The following is a 20,104-nucleotide window of genomic DNA, read 5'->3' on the forward strand; positions in this document are numbered from 1 at the left end:
ATGCATTACAAAAAAAGACTCCCTACATATATTGCAGTCATGTGTGAGTGTGGATGTCAACCCCGGTTGTTCATTTTTTAGCTTTGTGCATGCTGGTTCGTGTGCACGTGACAGTTCATGTGTGTGCTTGTGCATTAGTTTATGTGTATTTGTCATGCACATGCACATAACATATGTGTGTCGTGGTTGTGTTAAACAGAAATGTCATGCTACCAGCAACTGTTTTGTTTCCACTATGGCTGACCATAGTCCTGACTGGAAATGTTTACAGTATAGATGAGCGCATCAACGCTCAGGAGAGGCTGCAGCTCTGACCTATAATAGTAACTAGAGAATAAGATTATCTAATCGTGTTTAACTGTGCTGGCTTGTTCTGAGTTGTCTGGAGATCTTAATCAAATTAATATCAGGGAGGTCATGTGACAGATCTGTGTCTCGCCCTCAAGGTCGAGAGGATCTTCGTTTTGGCTCCACGTTCCTCTCCAAGATGTTTACCTTTCTTGTTAACATTTTAAACATGCATCTCATTTCTGTTGGAAGTGTGCAAATTACATGCAGTCATGTGACACCACTATGAGGCCTCTTACTGTACGTCTCCCTTCTCATCCTTCCTCCTCCTCCTCCTCTCCCTTCTGACTCTGCTGTCTCCAGCCTTCAGCCCTGAGCTGGCAGCTCTGCAGGGCTTAATGTAGTGAGGGTTGCCTTGTTAAAAGCACAAGGGCCCATATCACTTCTGCAAATGCACAGAGTCTCATTAAAGTTTCATGCAAAATGCCATGTTTTATTTAAACAATTATGAGGTTATCCACAGAAAGAGGCTTGCCTGCCCCTCTCGGTTCTGCTCGTTTCCTTCTCCTGAAACCACCAAAACCGTGATGTGCAGGACTGAGTGACTGGGACAACATACCAATGTTAGAAACATCCTGGCAGCCATTTTCACTCTGTTCAAATAAGTTTCAGATTATTTTATGTAACAGAAGATACACACCTGTCTACTTAACAAAAGCACGTATTATCTTTTACATATTATCTACATATGAGCTATGTATAGATATATCTATGCAGAGACGATGCACACAGCACATGAAAAAGACTGGCCTATGGTTTTTGTATCAGTTGCTTTTGGTAAATGTTTGTAATGATACTGAAATGTTATTTTTTATCTGATTGTTAAGGGATTAATACTCTCCCTCTCTCTTTCTGTCTCCTTTTCTTCTCTCCACAGACATTTATAGTGCTAAATAGGGGGAAGACAATCTTCCGTTTTAGTGCCACACCTGCCTTGTACTTCATAAGTCCTTTCAATCCGGTCAGGAGAGTAGCTATTAAAATTTTGATACATTCATATCCTTTCAAATTGTGTCTTAACAGCAGAGACAAACGGGTTTCCTGTTCATGTGTATTATTCATGATGATATGTTCTGTCTTTCTGCTTGTACTGCTATTGATGTGCCCTGTCACTGTAACTACAAGAGAGGATACAGAGAGGTGGTATGAGGATGGAAACTAATCGCATCTCAGATTACAGAAAATGATCATTTCTTTAAGAGCATACGGTATGCCATGCGGTAGCCATTTTATCTTTGTAAGGGAAGGCTAGCACAAATGATGAGTCATCCTTATCAGTAAAACCGGCTGGATCTCTTCAATAAGCCTATTATGGTTGAGCACTGTGCCGTCCATCTCAGCAGCCAGATTGAAGATTTGACGGTTGTACCTTTCTTCATATAGAGAGCTGTCAAAAACAGACTCAACAGGTAGAAGGAGGACGTCGGTTTTAGACAACGGATCGAAGCAGCATTTCCATGAAGTAGGCCAAGTCTGACTATTGATTTACCACATACCAAAATGACACTGGAACTGGAACCTATCCAGCAACCGTCCGCTTTTTGACAATTATATTTGATCAACAGCCATTAGTTACAAGGTTACAATACATAGACAAAAGTCTAAAATAGCATTGCACCACTATATGTATAATTATATGGACATGAATAACATGTTTATAAGGCTTATCCTGGTCGTGATCACATTCGGGATCTGGTGTTTACATAACGTAATGAAGCTTCTTGAGATACTAGCCTCAAGCTGAGATAGGGAGTGGACTACTACTACTACTACTTTATCCTAACACCACAAACGTGTAGTCTTCATCTCCAACCAATGCTGTCAGAGGGCATTATACAACTTTTTTCATATATGCTTCCAAAGACAAGTAAACCTGGACTATAAAATAATTAACATAGCTACGGGGACGTCACCCATTGGTTTGTGGACCCGTTTTAAAGCCTCGAGTTTAGCAATTTGGCCGCGCCATCTTGGTTTTTTAAGACAAAAGCCATAAAAAGTGACCATACTTGGATAGGAGGGTGGGACTAATGCTAATGCTAGCTGCTAGCTTGGTTAACACATACATGTAGGTGTGGGAATCACCACAGGCTCCATGATGTGATATTATCATAGGGGTGTAACGGTACACAAAAATCACGGTTCGGTACGTACCTAGGTACACAAGTCACGGTTCGGTTTTTTTCGGTACAGTAATGAAAAAAATAGACAACTATTAAATATCTTTTACTTATTGGTCACCTTATTAAAACATACTACCACAGCAGTTAACTCCTTTTACACAATTTTTGAATGAAACAAATATATATAAAATCCTGCTTTTTCACATTGTTTGAATGAAAATAGAAATATAAAAGTGAAAAATAAAATCCTGCTGTTTTTTAACACATTGTTTGAATGAAAAATATAAATATAAATTTCTGCTTAAACAGTTTTACTCAATTAAAATAAAAAAGTATAGTGCAGCTGGTCAGCTTTAAAGCCTGCTCAGATTCAGTTTTACTAGGAACTTACTTAGCTTTCCCAATTTGTTAAAGTGCAGTAAACAAAAGATGCTTATATCTAAAGTGCAGCTTAAACAATTTTACTCAACTCCAATGGCATTGGTTATTTCTTTAGCGCAATGGTCAGGGAAACGCTCTTTCTTTTTAAACGACGACGATATTGTAGTTTACACCAGATTGCTTTTTCTAGTCGTGCCGGTTAACGTTCAAACTCGGGTGGTGTCACTTTAGATGCGTTAGCATGTTAGACGTGTTTCCACGTACATACCCGACCGCTGTTCTGCAGTGTCGGCACACTGCTTTTGTCTTGTCAACTTGTTTATTTCCATCTTCGTATTTTACCCTGAAACCAAAGTGTTCCCAAACGGGGGACTTAAGGTTTGCGGGTGGGTCTTCAGGTTCATCAGGCTCACTTGCCATGTTGTCAAAATGCGAGAATGCGCTGCACAAAGTGAAGGCGGAGATTTACGGTCAGACTCCGCCCGTCACTCAATTATGTCCGTCGGAGAACTAGATATTTTAAATGGTTTGGCTCACAAAAACAGAATTAAAATAAAACAAAATAAAATAATATCCTGCACCCAATAATTCGGTACAGGGTCGTGCCGAACCGAAAGTCGCGTACCGAACGGTTCGACACAAATACATGTACTGTTACGGCCCTATATTATCAGGATAGTTAAGTCACGATACAATGTTGTTCCGATTTTGAATGTCTTGTGGTATGCTGAGTATGATCATGAAATATATTATGATATATTGCAATTTATTACCTTTTTTCAACTGCAAATTATGTCCCCAGAGTAAAACAGCTACAGTTATGCTTATATGCCCACACTGTAACTCTGGTGTTATGCCATGACTATGTTATCTAACCAATGTTGTCACCATTGTAGCAACTTGACAACAGATGGCACCCATCTTTCACTCTAAGCACCCACAGCCTAAATTATGCACAGGTCTAAGCCTTAATAACATTAAAACAGCTAGGTGACTTATCTAAAAATCTTCCGTACAGTTGTCATCAATTTGTTGTGTAGGCTGAAAACATGTTTATTTATTTATGCTGTGAAGCTGAGCATTTTAACAAGGGTGACAATGAGGATTGATTTGCTCTTGGAGCCAGCTTGCCTGTAAACAGAATTTGATGTTCCCCTCAGTGTCAGTGAAGTTTTAATAGGTTTTACAGTTCCTATGAATGTTTAAATCTACTTTTACAACAAACCATCACAGTGAAGCAGCAGTTAGTGTCTGTTATATGACATATTTCTTATTGGAATGGAAAATATGGGCCAGGTATAAATACGGCAGGGATTTGTTGGCCTCTATCGACACCTCCCCCCAGGGTTGTTAGATTAGGAGGATGAGGGAGAAATGGATAAATTGGACCTGAACCACATCCTTTGGAAATGCAAGTATTTCAGACATAGAGTACTTCTACCATGATATAGCTCTGCTAGCAATTACAGCCCACAAGCTAATGCTAATGATGTATTTTAACAGTTTACAAGAAGAGAAATAGAGCAGGATTCTGATGTGAACACACTCCAAATTATTTTTTGGACATATGTTAGCAATTAAACACCAGAAGGAATAAATATAATTTCAGTGTACAGTATGTTTGCACACAAAACCATTATCTTTATTTGAAGAGATAACTGTATTTCACCTGAAATTGTGTCAGTGTAGAGTAATATCTCATAAATTCCTGAAATTACACAAAAATCTTTAAAAAAAAATATCAAAATATATCTCAAGAATAACAATTTTCACATAGACATCCTAAAACAATAACTTTCCAAAATCAGGACTAAAACCGAAGACAAAAAAATGTGGTGAGAAATTTGTCCAAATAAAATTATATCATCAGCATATTGGCTCCCTCCACCATGATAAATTTACTGCTGTTTGCAGTGTCCAATGCAGATCTTTTTCCTTCATAACTACCAGTTACAGTAATACTAGTAATAAAAACCTTTTTACTCTTAGCAGTACTTAGGCTACTATTGCTCTGTCCCTACATTTACCTAATTTATTCCCATTCTTAACCACAAGCTGGAGCTATTACCGACCTCTGGCTGCATCTAAAGCTAACTGAGGTTTTTTTTTTTTGTTTCCTGTGAGTGTAAACCTCTCTGCACTGAAACCCTTGCAGCTTTTAAACATATTGTTTCGATCATGGCATTGCATTTTCACTAAATATAAACCATTTAAATATTTCATGGGTAAAATAATGGCCTTTGTGGTAGCAAGCACACAAAACCACCTCCTGTTAAAGTGCTATGAGTGAGTAGGTTTTATGACATTAACACTTTACAGTAAAGGTTGTTAGGGTTCACTGGACCACAATAATCACATTAGATGCGTACTGTACTGTTGGTATTGTAGATGTTTTGTATTGCTGTGTTTTACATTTTCAGGTTTGATGAGATTGTGACGTTTGTAATTGCCTCTGTAATCCATATTTTCCTTAACCCACTCCTCACTCTTTTCAGCATGATCATTATGTGTACTATTTTGACCAACTGTATATTCATGACCTTTAGTGATCCGCCCGAGTGGTCAAAACAAGTAGAGTAAGTACACATTTAATATTATTTACTCAGTAGTGTGCATGCATGCTAACCCCAACCCCTAGTTTGTGCCTGCACAGTACAGTTACATTACAGACACAGAGCTAAGTCTTCTTGTGAAACACCTTTACAACTATTGGGTTGATTGCAATATAATTTGACACAGTAGTGCCAGTTAGCGAATGTTAACATGCTAACATGCACAACCAAGATGGTAATCATTATACCTGCTTCACATCAGTTGTTAACATTGTCACTGTGAGCATGTTAGCATGCATCTCTGACCGCTGTTGTTCCTGAGTACACCCTCACAGAGCTGCTAACTTGGATGTGGACTCTTACGCTGTGGTCACATGGAATCAAGCAGACAGTAGACAGTTAACCTGCTATCATTTTAGTGGATGAGAGCAGGACAGTAAAATTAGGTGATGCCCACAGTGAATATTGCCAATGGTAACATAGCAACATCTTTTAAGTTAAAATATTTTTGCTTTTTGCCATCGTCCATCCTGGAAGTTACACCTGGATTTTACATAGCTGCCTCACAGGAAGAGAAAACATGGCCTATTTGGACAATTACTGGACATTATTAGAATAATTACATAAAATAATAAGCAGTAAATGATTTTATTTTATATAATTTATTAACGTTTTTGTAAACAACATGACATCACCATCACAACATATTGTCATGCAAGTTCTGTTTTGCTGTCTTACCTTTCTGTCAGAGTCATAGATGTATAATAATACGTAGATACCAGACCCCAGGAAGGCGCCTATTCTGTCCAACAAGAATTATTCACCTGACATGTATATACCAAAAAATTTCGAGCTTTTGGGTTTACTTCCAGGGTACGCTCCTTGCTAAAAATGCGCTGTAGTGTTTCTCTCTCTGGACCCGCCCGTGAGTTCCCACTCTGCTCATAGACTTTGCATTGTGATGACATCACAGATTTTTAAATTGCTTTTCCTGGCTTGAGAAAAGCTTGAGAAATATAAAAACCTACATGAATCAAAAATGTATAATAGAAAGAGTCATAATGGACCTTGTTTGCAGTTCGAAGAGTCCTGACAACAGTTTTATAGTCGTCTCTTTTACAGGGGTGATGTACGGAAAAAATGCTTTTGGGTCACGGGATTTTTTTCACTGCAATATCGCAAGTGGCCACTGGGACAAGAAGGAAGCACGGCTGTGCTATGTTCCTTGGGGCCTGATCGGACTGTTTGCTTATCCCGTGCTGTCCAGAAGGTGTTGTCCTTCTGCTGTCTACCGTCTGCCTGATTCCACGTGAACGCAGCATTAGTCTAGTTCAAAGTTTGGTGTGTATTTATTTTTCAGAAAATAGGATGCATATCTAGCTCTGTGACTCAAATGTAATAGTAATGCATGAGAAGCACAAACTGGAGCTAACCAAATGCTAACTCCAAAGAAACTATCATGCCAATTTATAGTTTCTGTAAAAAACACACACACATTGTCTTAGTTAAAAACAATATATTCAATAATCTACCTCCCAAATTTATCCCATGCCCTACGCCCAGCTTTGTCATTTCTTGGGTGTTTCAACAGCTAACAAGGGTGCAGACATTAAGATGTGAGTGAGCTTTGATCCTGCCTGGTGAACTGATTCTGTCAATGCTTCTTTTCTTTCAGGTACACATTCACAGGAATTTATACATTTGAATCTCTTGTAAAAATCTGTGCACGAGGATTCTGTATAGACGGGTTTACATTCCTTAGAGATCCATGGAACTGGCTGGATTTCATGGTCATTTCGATGGCGTAAGTATTGTTTTGTCATTCAGATTGTCAGATGATGAAATGAAATGTGCACAAATATTGCTATTTTCTAAGAGGGTGGGTTTTAAAAAGTATGCTTTCAGTGTTACAGATGATTGTTCATTTTCCGTCTTTCTTACTTTTTTCCTTTCTTTCTGTCTGATAACCCATCTTCCGCGTTTCCTCCATTGATCTGAGACTCCTCTGGTCGTTCTCTTTGGGGATCGAAGGTTTCCATCCGACACTCTGCAGCCTCCCTGACAGCACCCACACCTCAGTCCCATTCTTTCAATTTATCTTCCTCTTGTCATCTAACTCTCCTTCTCATCGACCTTTTTTCTTTCAGTCTGCAACATTCAGTTTAAAGCCCAGTGTCCCCACTGTCGACTATGTATCACCCAGTATTCATACTACAGATGTACCTGCCTCTACATGACCAAATACATGCTCATTAGTAATCAACATCATGCAAAGTACATCGTCATTATTTGAGTCACAAAGCCCATCTGTGTGTCAGTTGACCTTGTCACCTCATATCTCCATGTAAATAATGAGCTGTTGTAACTGTGGTTTGATCCTGCAGGTATATAACAGAGTTTGTAAACCTAGGCAATGTCTCAGCTCTGCGCACGTTCAGGGTGTTGAGGGCATTGAAAACTATTTCTGTAATTCCAGGTAAGACAGGAGGGGGCGGGGGACGGTTGGGCGGGGTCGGTGTTAGGTGTGTGTGTCTTTCTTTCCTTTTACCTTCCACCCTTCTCCTCAGTGGACAGGCTCTGTGAGTGGCGTCGTTTCCTCCTGGTTCGGTGGTGTTGTGCTCTTGGCGTGTGTGGTTATTGTCATCGTGTTTGTTCTGTGTGTGATCCTTCCCCTATTTCAGATATATAACAGAGTTTGTGGACCTGGGCAATGTATCTGCGCTGAGAACATTCAGAGTTCTCCGAGCATTGAAAACTATCTCTGTCATTCCAGGTGAGACTCAGTTTAAACACTAAGGCTGATCCTCTCACCCTTTCTTTTCTACTCACTATTATGATTACAATTATGATTTAAGCAATAACAAAAAAGAATTGGATACAACCATTTTTTGATTTATTTTTCCTCCAAAATTATCAAAAATGGTACTAATACATTTTTGATAGGCTTTGCAGTCTCCTCTAGGGCCCTCCAAAGTGTCTGCACTCTCTTCTGCCCCAGTAGCACTCTCATTACGAGGCTTGTTTCCAAGGCAGCTGTGTTTCTCCTCAGAAATAGCCACTCCTTTCTCACCAGCTTTAGGAATAAGCAAATGCTCTGTTCTGTAGCAAAGAAAACTGCTGATAGAATATTTTAAGGAAAAAAAATCAGATGATTATACATGTTGTATTTAACAGCTAAGAATAGATCATAGCTTTTCAAATTTGCCAGAAATCCCTTGAGTTTTATTAAAAAATGAATGTGCAAGTAAAATTAAAAGATCAATCATTTTGTTGCACATTAAGAACTAGTTATTGAATTGGAAATCAACCATTCCCTGATTTTGGGATCAAAACAAACCTTGTATGTAGATGTTCATATGGCATAGCTCTTACAGAGACCCCACAGAATGCACCTCTTATTTATGTATGAAGACTGCCAAGCCTAGTTTGTGAACATATCTTATGCTGCATGATGCTTTTCAGTCACTTGCTTTACAATATTAGCCTACTAAGAGCTTGGCTGACAAATGGCATTGAAAGTTTGATTTGCCCTCTTTTGTTTTTTAGTTTGATTATTGATTTTTTTTCCTTTCTCTTTTTTTTACGACCTACTTGAATGATATACTGCACAGAAAAAAAGAAATGGTGTGCTCACATTGTAGAGGTTGGGGACGCAGATGGGATGGTTGAATGACCTCTTGACCTTTTTGAGTGACACTGACCACACATTTATCTATCTGTTGATAGAGGATGTGAAACAGATGTCATGCTTACTCAAAAAACCCCGCTGTGGATGGCTTTATTTAAATAGCACATTCATTTGGAAATATGAAGAAAGAAATTGTATAAGTGCAAAAAAAGTGGTCATATTGTAATTTGAACTGTATTTAAAAGTATAGTTTGACATTTTGAGAAACATGCTTACATGCTTTCTGGCAGTGAGTTAGATAAGAAGATCAGTTTCACTCTCATGTTGGGACAGTTAATACAAAGCTTTAGCCAGCAGCCAGTTAGCTTAGCTTAGCATAAAGACTGGTAACAGTAGGAAACAGCTAGCCAGGCTCTGTCCAAAGGTAACAAAATCCAGCACTTCTAACAGTCAAAATACATGGGGCACAGATGTGAGGTGTTTTTCAGCTGCTACACGGACACTGTCTTTGTAGTATATGGTTATGAGCCAGACTGTGTGTATATTGAGTTTTACCAAGTGATGACGCATTTAGATATGCAGGGTTTGGAAGCACAGGCTATAACAACTGGTATTGATTTAGACAACTGGATCACTTTAACTACAGGATGCATTGATTCGATTGATTTATGTTAATGTGAAATGTAAAAACACCCACAAGGTTGCTCTGCTGCATCGCATTGCCTCTGGTACAATGAGATGTTCATTTAAAACATTTTTTAAACAGACTGTACTTGTTTTATACACAGTTCTAACAGTTCTATGTAGTTTTTATTGTTGAATGGCTTTGGATGTTCATTTTGCAGTCCCAGAGGTTGTTGCTTGGTGTTAATAAATGAACTTTAGAGGTTCTGACAGACTCTTATACCCTGTTTCCAGTCTTCATGCTAAGCTAAGCTAACCAGCTGCTGGCTGTAGCTTTATATCAGACAGACACAAGAGTGGTATCAATCTTCTCATCTAAAAATGTTGAACTTTTCTTCTACCAATAATTAATGAAGGCCTGTAGTTCTGGGGTGGAAAAAATGTAGTTTTTAAGTATCACTTCAGTCTAGCTAAAAATTTGCCATGTGCAGTGAAGGGAATGATTTTAGACAGTTATGGAGGTATTTTGATAAAACACCCTACTACAATTGATATTTTAAAGAGGACCTATTATGCTCATTTTCAGGTTCACGCTTGTATTTAAGGTTTCTACTAGAACATGTTTACATGCTTTAAGGGTAAAAAAAACAAACACTTAATGTAGCTACTCATACTGTCTATGCTGGAACACCCGTATTCACCCTCTGGGCTCTAGTTTCCCGGCGCAGCGCAGGGTGGCGAACCCTGCGCAGAGCTAGTTTCGAGCAGCGCAACCCGAGGCGCGCTCAGTTTGGTAGTTTGGCAGACCGAGGTGCGCTGAGATGGGTGTGGTGGCGCAGCAGGGGGAGGTGTCGACAGATCCAGCTTGGCGCAGTGACAGTTTCATGCCAAAAGGCTTCGCCGAAGGTGCGCTAAAAGCTCGCCAACTGAAACCACGCACAACAGTGCGCACACGTCACCAAAACCTCACGGGCAGGTCTCCAGAATATCAGGCACATTAATAATGCAATAAATACCCCAAAAAACACTATTCAATGCAACTATCTGCAATCAGCACATAAATGTATCTCTATATCGACTGTCCCATCACATCTGATGTCAGATCAAAGGGGATTGGCACCGTTTGGCATGTTTGGCACACGTAATGGAAACCCAACCTGATTTGATTAACAAAACTAATGAGTTCACATCCCTCTCAGCCAACCACAAACAGCCACAGCATCAGATAGGGAGTATATATTCAGCATCTGTCATCTTGGAAAAGTCAAAAGAAAAGAAACAGAGTGAGAATGCGAGAGAGAAAGAGCGCACGCACGAGAGAAACGCAACATTGATTTACAATTGTGGTGACCTCCTCCTAGGCTACCTTTGCATCATCAGCCCATGGAGGTCTGCTTGCAGTTCCGTATATTCGGACACTACAAGCTTGGACCTCCCGGACCAAAACATCAGTTTCCTCCTGGGAGAAGTTTGGCCGTCTGACGCTGCTACTCTCTTCTGCCATGGCGAATTGAGTAAACTCTCATTACACCTTTGTAATTTAAGGGCGAGGAGAGGAGCTTATTTGATTGGTGTGATGTGTGCAAAACCTACTCCACGCCTTTTCTCCTCCCTCTTTCCAACTTGCGCAGGTAGGAGGGACGGAGGTGGGAAAGAGGAGTAGCTGCGCCAGGCGCATGGTGTGCCAAACTTGAAAATCTGCCTGGCCACACCTAGTTGGCGAAGCGCAGGTGCGCTGCGCCCCCGCCTCGCCCGGTCTGCGAAACTAGAGCCCTTAGAGTAGCGTGCCTGGAACAGATGAAGAAAGATAAAGCAGATAAAGAAATCTGGCATGCTATGATGTCATACTGTAGCCAGAGTAGGAAGAAACAGTAGAAATGGACTGTTTCTTATGAGCCGAAACCTGAGGTTTTTGCGCAGGGAAATATTTCTACATACGTTTACATTATTCTTTGAAGCTTTGGCCACGTTTAATATTAACGTCCATCTGTAACTCTATATATAAGACACAAAATACAAAAAAGCATAATAGGTCCCCTTTAACATACTTTGTTAATTTAATTTGCTCGCTAAGATCTTGTCATTAACATCTAGATAAGTAAAGTTGTTTTGATTTAAATGTTTTTCTTAATTGACTTTGCCAAGCAAAAGTAACCTTTGCTAAGACTATCAAAATGTGTACGCCTAAATTTAGACCATATTTTATAATAATAAGACAGACTATGTACTGCGGGTAAAGCCCACTGTACCTGTAGAGACCAGACAGAACAGGGGGTGCAGGACATCCTGCTTCCATGTTTGAGTTACTTGTGGACCCGATGTGAACGCTGCCAGAGGATGCCTGTTTTGGAAGGTAAAATGATTTTGTCTTTAGTGAAGGTGTGGATGAGACAGACTGCAGGGTCACGGTATGGGGAGTCAGTGCTTTCCTAATGACACCTTTTACAAGACAGTTCAAGAAAGTGCCCACGCTGGCGCTGGCATTGAATTGCTCCTGTTCAGCCTTGGAGTTTAAATGACCTGCATGTGGTTTCCAGCCCCCCTGCCTGTGCCTCTGTCGTTCTCATGGCCCCTCTTTGTGCTGCTGTGCTCTCTTCCTTATGGATTTCCTCTCACTTTTCTACAGTCTTCCCCCTCTTGTTCACTTCGTCCATCATTGGCGATGAAATGCAAATTTATTCTGTTAAAATCTTTTTGATTTGATTTGTGTTAAAATATTTTCTGTCTGGATAAAGCTGAGAAGAGTGGGAAGGCTCCTAAATATTTCCTGTTTGTTTTGTTTCTAGAGATGTTATGTACGTAAACTGTCAATTTTGTCCAAAATGTATTACTACCTATTTTTTTTTTTTTTTTTTTTTTTTAAATCTTCTCTAGTTAAAGATTCATTCATATAAATTTCCCCCTTTGTTGGGATGTTTAGCACATGAAACAAATACAATATCACTTAACATTTAAGTGTGTTATTACATTTAAAAGTTATTAATTTAATGAAAATATATTTCTTTACATAGTTACATGTTATAAAAAAGCAGTACAGTGTTGCCACGCCCATCTTTTGACCTAAATCCAGTCAAAACTGGATAGTTCCCAGTGATACATCCCTACAAGAGATTAGCATATTAACAGTATTAGTTATAAAATTTAATTTGTAGTAGAAGTAGACCCTCCAAATATTCACACCTGGGGTATTGGCATCTCCAGCATCACCTGTGTGGTTTGTGTGCGTGTGTGCGTGACTGCTCTCCAGGCCTGAAGACCATCGTTGGCGCCTTGATCCAGTCTGTGAAGAAGCTTTCGGATGTGATGATCCTGACCGTCTTCTGCCTGAGTGTCTTTGCCCTCATCGGCCTCCAGCTCTTTATGGGCAACCTGCGCCACAAGTGTGTGATCTGGCCAATCAACACCACCAAGAGCTTCGACTGGAATGAGTACATCATGAACGATAGTAAGTAGAGGCCGGCCTTAACCAATGGTGAGCTGGCAGTGATCTAGGAGTATGAGTCAGCCCATATGCTGGAACGACAAAACAATATGTCATTTTGGCACTGGACAGACAAAAGGAATTGGTCTGAAATGAACTTAATTGAAAATGTATGGGGAAACGGAAGTCAGAAATTGGCCTGAATGGATTTACAGACCGTTGCAGAATAAACAACTGTAGCTGCGACAGAATGTGAGCGATATGACTCATTATGGCTGTTTGTTTTTTCCTCAGCCAATTTCTACTTCCTGCCTGGCCAGTTGGATGCTCTTCTCTGTGGGAACAGCTCTGACTCTGGGTGAGTTGCCTTCTCTGCCCTCCTCTCAATCTTGCTGATCCTACAAAGACCTGCTGTAGCTCTTTGATCTGCCTGAAGTCAGATTACATTATAAGTAATTATTGCTGAGTCATTTTTGGGCTCTCTCTCTCTCTCTCTCTCTCTCTCTCTCTCTCTCTCTCTCTCTCTCTCCTTCTCCACCCCTCAGCCGCTGCCCGGAGGGCTACACATGCATGAAAGCTGGGAGGAATCCAAACTACGGCTACACCAGCTTTGACAGCTTCGGCTGGGCCTTCCTGGCCCTCTTCCGGCTCATGACACAGGACTTCTGGGAAAACCTTTACATGCTGGTAAAGTTATTGTGTTAACGACTTCATCTTGTTTCATAGGAGGCATACGCAACACATGCCAGTTCTCAAATACTACTGCCCATAAACAGTAAAACAGCAGGGTGATGCTGAAATGATTCGTTCATTATTTACTGGTCGATCAGTGGAAAGCGATGCATTTAGCAAAAGCGCTAAATATTCATGGATTCTAGCTCCTCAAATGTGAAAATTTGCTGCTTTTATATCACTGTAAATCACACATTCTAATGTGTGTCATCATGCACACAGTTCGCTCATGCTGTATCTCCACCAGTCAGGCAGAAAATGGTGGATCATTCTGCCTCTAGTTTTTCCCCTTGTTCCCACTTTAACTCGTGTACTGTAGCCAGGCCACTTCTGTCCTGTCTGTCAGCCTGTTCCATACAAAGCCTGTGGGGGACACTCCTACCTCCACATACAGAGGCCGAGTGGAAGGAAGGAAGTATGAAATATTAACAGCTCAGGATTACAGTGTGGCCAATGAGGGAGATGAGACTTGATGGGAGCATCCCAGCTCGTACTTCTATTTTTGCCCCATCTTTGAAATTCACCTCCCAACTACAGGCTCTCACAGCTATTTTGTACTATATCTCCAGAATAATGACTATGCAGCTGTGTTGAGGAAGCATGTTGGATGTTTCATTGTCAGATGTTCAGAATTGAAATCATGTTAGGGTGACACAGTAGCTCACCAGAAAGAGCACATACTGTTAAGGCTAAGTCCTTACTGTTCATACTTCATTCAGTATTGCTGCTGAGGTTTGTTTTTTTTAAACCGCCCAATTGAGATTTAGTGATGCTCGGGACTAAAGACAATGATTTGGACTGAAATGTGTTATTTACACTTCCCAGCACTTCATGTCAACTAAATTAATATTTGATGTATGAGGGAATTTCACTACTCTATCCCATAAAGCTTTCTTTTTGTTTGTGCTCTGCTGCCTGACGACAGTAGTTCACCTTTAGAAAGTGGAACCAAAGGAGACTGATGAGCGAGAACATTTTAATGTAGAATTGGGGTTGCTCAAGTGTGCTAAACGTCCTTGCGAGAGACTGTTTATGTGGAAAGGTTTTAAATAGTAAGATTTTAGCATGTGTTTGGGAAGTACTGAGCATACAGCTGAATAAATGAGACTTGGATGATATTGCAGGAGTACTGTAAGGATGTTTTTACATAGTTTTGCCATTGTTAAATGAATCCCTGCTCAGCTTCAGTTCATTAAGAATTTTTGCTGTGTTTGGATTCTTTGTTAACCATTGGGGCAAGTCAGAAAAACACATTTTTCTTCACAAGTTCAAGGTAACACAGAGTTACTAAAGAAAGTGTGTGTTCCTTTAAATACCCAAGTGAATAAAACAAAATAAGAAATTTGTTTATTCACATGCAGATTGATCAAAACCCTGCAGTGAAAGGAAGATAACCATCATGCACAAACATTCAGGGTTTTTTTCAAGATTTTTCCAGAATGTTCTCATTTGCTCTGCCGTGCCTCTGTAGCTCAGGCTCCTCACTTCCCATCTCCAGTGGGGATATCATCCCAGTCCATAGAAATGTTTGCTGTGCACAGGCTGGTATAGTGTGCATGGAAAAGTAGGTCAAAATGCATATCTCATGGCTCTCCCTGATGAACAGCACAACCTTGGGCTCATGCTGAGAACCTTAACGAGCACAGGGTACAAGATTATTCCTATGCAGACCAAAAACAGATGGATGTGTATAAATTTATCACTGTATGAGATGGTAGTAGAACCAAAAACGGACATTTACATGTAGGAAGTCACAGATGTTTATGCTAAATTGATTTTTGCACCTTGAAATGCCCAACCAGGCCCCTCTTCCCCACCAGCATCTGATTCTGTTTATTTCTGAGGAGTCACTGTGAGAGATGAGCAGTGAGGTTGACACTGAACGTGACTTGGGGCTTAAGGTATCATGAGTGTCTCTGCTGTTCCATCCCCTCTCCCCTCACCTCTGCTGCACTGCTTCCCAACAGACCCTGAGGGCGGCAGGGAAAACCTACATGATCTTCTTTGTGTTGGTGATCTTTGTGGGCTCGTTCTACTTGGTGAATTTGATCCTGGCTGTGGTGGCCATGGCTTATGAGGAGCAGAACCAGGCGACCATGGAAGAGGCCCTGCAGAAGGAAGAGGAATTCAAGGCTATGCTGGAGCAGCTAAAGAAACAGCAAGAAGACGCTCAGGTCAGTCCTCTGAGAGATGGAGCACAAAATGTATTCCTGAGTCATATTTTGTCATTGTTCTGACTTCCCTTTTATGTTTTTTCGTAGACGGCTGCCATGGCAACCTCTGCGGGCACAGTGTCAGAGGATGCAGTAGAGGACGATGGAGGAGGGCGTCTGTCATGCAGTTCCTCTGAGATGTCAAAGCTCAGCTCCAAGAGTGCCAAAGAGCGACGTAATCGCAAGAAGAAGTGGCGGCAGAAGGAGCAGGAGAAGGAGAAAGGTGACAGTGAGAAGTTTGTCAAGTCAGAGTCGGATGACGGCAGCAAAAGGAGCCGCTTCCGTTTCCCTGATAATCGCCTGGGTCGAAAGTCTTCCATTATGAATCAGGTGAGGAAAACACAGCCTTATTTAAAGTGTCAGATTTCCCCCTCTGAATTGTAGTCAAAAGAATTTTGTTTTGTCAATGTAAACAGTGACGTTTACAGATTATATTAAGTCATCAAGATGTTGGAAATACATGTATACATTTTGAGTTTTTCACTGTATTTTGAATGCTTTGAGCTTCACACATGAAATTCAATTCACCGCCATTGTAGTGGATCAGTGGCAGAAAATTTCACAGTCAAAACTGCTCAAAAATGCTATCAGTCAAAATCATCTTTAACTTTGTTTATTGTGCATTTTGTCTCCTTTTTGACAAATTAATTAAATGAATTACACACAAAATATGACTAAAAAAAGAAACCGAAATAATTAGCACCAAAAACACCAAGCAGAGGCAAAGTGCCGCTTGCTGCAATAATGACAGTGTTTTGTAGTTCATATGTTTCAGGCATTAAGAAACCAGTAACTAGTGCCAAACTCAAAAAGAGACCAAACAAGATATCAGAACCCCAGAGTTGGATTAGAGATGCTTTTTATCCATATGAATAGAATATAGATGTCAACGAATATGTGGCTGCAGGACGAATACTTTTTGGTGAGGAATATTTCAGATTGAGTGCTGCTATTGTACAGTGTGGTGTGGCACAAACTCACATAATAGAGTATATAGTGGCCGGAGATGTAGAAACACATGTCCAGGTCCTGAATTATTCACAGTGATTACATGAATGTTTCAAAAGGAGCAATCCTGTGGCCTTGCTTAGGCCTCACTGGGGCTCCACTGGCTCTTATAACATGTTTATAGTGCAGGATTTACCAAATGAAGTAAGACACAAAAGCCCTATGTAACAGGATTGTTGTCAAAAAATGTGGTTCCAGTTGAGCGAGTATACTCTGTGTGCTGCTATAATAATATTCGGATCAATACTAGCAGCAGCCCAGATTGATGTTGTCATGACTCATGTGCCACTCCATGTTGTTTCTGCTGCCTTTCTGTCCTGTTTGTGTGTGTGTGTGTGTGTGTGTGTGTGTGTGCATGTGTATGTGTGACCTTGACAGTGTGGGATATCACTGACCTAATTATCTATTTCCCTCTTGTTTATTAAGTCATGTGATTGCTCCAGCAGAATATGCCTCCTGAGGGAAAAGCATCCTGGTTGCATTACATTTCTCACACCCCGCAGATGTTGCCTTTCATCATGACCTCCAGAACTGATGACAAACAGCATAAAAATGATGGTGCAATCAATTGTAATTCAGAAACACCCTGTGCTACATCAGTCACACGAATGTCCCCTCTCCTCATCCTTCTTGTACCTCCAGTCCCTCCTCAGTATACCTGGCTCGCCTTTCCTGTCCCGCCACAACAGCAAGAGCAGCATCTTCAGTTTCAAGGGCCGCGGTAAGGACGTGGGCTCGGAGAACGAGTTTGCGGATGACGAACACAGCACGGTGGAGGAGTGCGAGGAGCGCCGGGGCTCCCTGTTCAGCCCTTATCGGCGGAGCAGCTACAGTGGCTTCCATGGGAAGAGGAACAGCACGGTGGATTGCAACGGCGTGGTGTCGCTCATCGGCCCTGGGCCTGGTGGACGCCTTCTGCCTGAGGTGAAAATAGATAAGGCAGCTACTGACGACAGTGTAAGGAAGTCAATGAGTAGACCTATCTAGGCATGGCCCCCCTCTCGTCCGTTCCTTTTCTTTCTTGCTCTCTATCCTCTACTCTGTCATCTTTGCAAGTCCGTATGTATCTCTTGGCTAAGCGCTCGCGCCTCCCCTCCCCCAGCCCTGCAGTGTATGCTGCCCTCCAACAGTAGGCAAAGGATGGAGAAATAATTAAACTTTATAGTGAATATACTATAGCCAACCCTTAATTTAATAGGTTAGTGAGATTGGGTCTATCAGTGACTTCCAGGCAATTTTGTTGTTTGATTTGAACGATGAATGTCAATGTTTTGAAATGTTCATATCAAATAATTTATTTCTACATGCACCACGCTCACACTATCACATAGGCACTAATCAAACAGACATGATTCTATTTTTCTTCTTCATTGAAGATTTTGGCACACATATAGTCTGATTAATATTTAATACACAACTTCATGTGTGGAATGTCATCAAGGTGCTGTTTAAAAGCCCAGACACACCAAACTGACAGGCGTCGCCTCGACCAAAAATTTGCACTTGAACACATTGCAAAGATTACAGCCAATGACATACCAGCAGCACATATGTTCTTTTCCTGTGTGAGAGGAAGTAACTCTAATTACCAGCAGGCAGTGTATTCATCGTTGAAAAAAGGAAATCGTAAGACCAACAGGACAGATTCAAGACCCTAGTTAGCTAGTTAGCTCACTAAAAACACAGCCCAGTGTTGAAATATGAATGATTTATACCGTGCACTAGCAAACAATAGCACCAACAATTTCGAACTGTCTCAGCTTACGAGCTCAATGCCTGAAAAAATAACCTTACCTAATATAAAAAGTATGTTTCGTTGTTTGTTTGCTTTCCTCGGTTCCATTTATCTTCTGATGCTCTGAGTTAGACTGCCAATCAGGCTCCACCGGCTCTGACGCCGATTCATCATGCTGAATCATCCAAAAAAAAAATGCCCACAAGGGCCAACTAGTGCCAATGGTGCAGGACACCTCAAAAACTATGGCAACAGACACTCACCGGCAGCTCGACATTGACCGTCAGCTGACCGTCGGCTTGGTGTGTCAGGGCCCTAACACACTGTAGTAACAAAACACCATTTTTGTTAACAAACAGCATATAATGATGCGTTAACATTCTCTAGTGTGTTGATGTGTTCCTCCTCCAGGCATCCAGGTCCTATGCTAGCCTGTGTGGGTAGATCTGCAGTAGGAGGCAGAGGAAACAGAGGGGACCAGCTCTATAGAGCCACAGACATTTTTATCTGCTTCCCTGATACACTGTTAATATCCCAAAACAGATACACAAGTAACACACACACCATCCTATCAGGCCTTGTTAATATATAAAGTAAGAAAAAAGGAGGGCTGCTGTCCTTGTGTGTCTTTACCTTTCTCTGTTTTCCAAACTCTCCCTGGTCAACAGTAGTGAATTAGTTGTGTCTCATTCTAGTTAGCATGGTAGATTTAAACCCTAAATTTGAACAAGCATGACATAGACAAGTAGAACAATGGCTATGGTGTCTGTAATTTCCTCTCCTTCTCTTTGACTTGGAGCATGCTCATGCATGACAACTGGATGGATCTGAACAATCTGCCTCCATTTGATCTCTTTACAATGCTCTTGACTTGATGGTTGCAATATAAGTTGTATGGTTTCAAAGTAGGAAGATCCAATAGCATCAATTTGCGAGTAACATTAAAATGGCCAGATTTGGGAGACATTTTGTAAAATAACCTAATGATTATATTGCAATGGCAGCAAAGCCTCCATTATTGCATGACAGGACTGAAAATGCATTCATGCAGAAGCAGTTCTCCTTGCACAATATCGCACAATCCATTTATTATTTAATCAGGATGAACTAATTACATTCAAACACAATTAGGTCAAGTAGCCCTAGACCACTGCTCCCACTTTGGCTGAGACCTGCATGCATTTACAGCATACACACATCTTCCTTGAAACCAGCATTGATATAGAAAAGATTGAAACATGCCCCTCCACCTCAAAAATCTGATCATCAACTACTTTTTCCTGCCAATGCTGTTGTGCACTTCCCTCCGCCGGCCACCGGTGGTGATGTGGGATGGTGT

The 20,104-nt window shown here is 40.9% G+C and overlaps 1 protein-coding gene across 7 annotated transcripts in view; it reads left to right on the top strand.

Annotated features, from left to right (window-relative positions):
• scn8aa (sodium channel, voltage gated, type VIII, alpha subunit a) overlaps nt 1–20,104 on the top strand; it is a 62,540-nt gene that overhangs the window by 11,237 nt on the left and 31,199 nt on the right. For 4 of the 7 annotated variants that reach the window (XM_049581120.1, XM_049581115.1, XM_049581117.1 and 1 more), the window contains exons 3-12: nt 1,226–1,343; nt 5,338–5,428; nt 7,080–7,208; nt 8,086–8,177; nt 12,904–13,101; nt 13,372–13,435; nt 13,623–13,764; nt 15,777–15,983; nt 16,071–16,352; nt 17,673–17,987. In XM_049581120.1, coding sequence (XP_049437077.1) covers nt 1,226–1,343; nt 5,338–5,428; nt 7,080–7,208; nt 8,086–8,177; nt 12,904–13,101; nt 13,372–13,435; nt 13,623–13,764; nt 15,777–15,983; nt 16,071–16,352; nt 17,673–17,987 — 1,638 coding nt within the window. Of the gene's footprint in view, nt 1–1,225; nt 1,344–5,337; nt 5,429–7,079; nt 7,209–7,788; nt 7,881–8,085; nt 8,178–12,903; nt 13,102–13,371; nt 13,436–13,622; nt 13,765–15,776; nt 15,984–16,070; nt 16,353–17,672; nt 17,988–20,104 lie in introns of all 7 variants that reach the window. The other 3 variants (XM_049581116.1, XM_049581122.1, XM_049581121.1) reach the window with 3 other exon arrangements.

This window comes from Epinephelus fuscoguttatus, linkage group LG7 (assembly GCF_011397635.1).
Source record: "Epinephelus fuscoguttatus linkage group LG7, E.fuscoguttatus.final_Chr_v1".
Classification (NCBI taxonomy): domain Eukaryota; kingdom Metazoa; phylum Chordata; class Actinopteri; order Perciformes; family Serranidae; genus Epinephelus; species Epinephelus fuscoguttatus.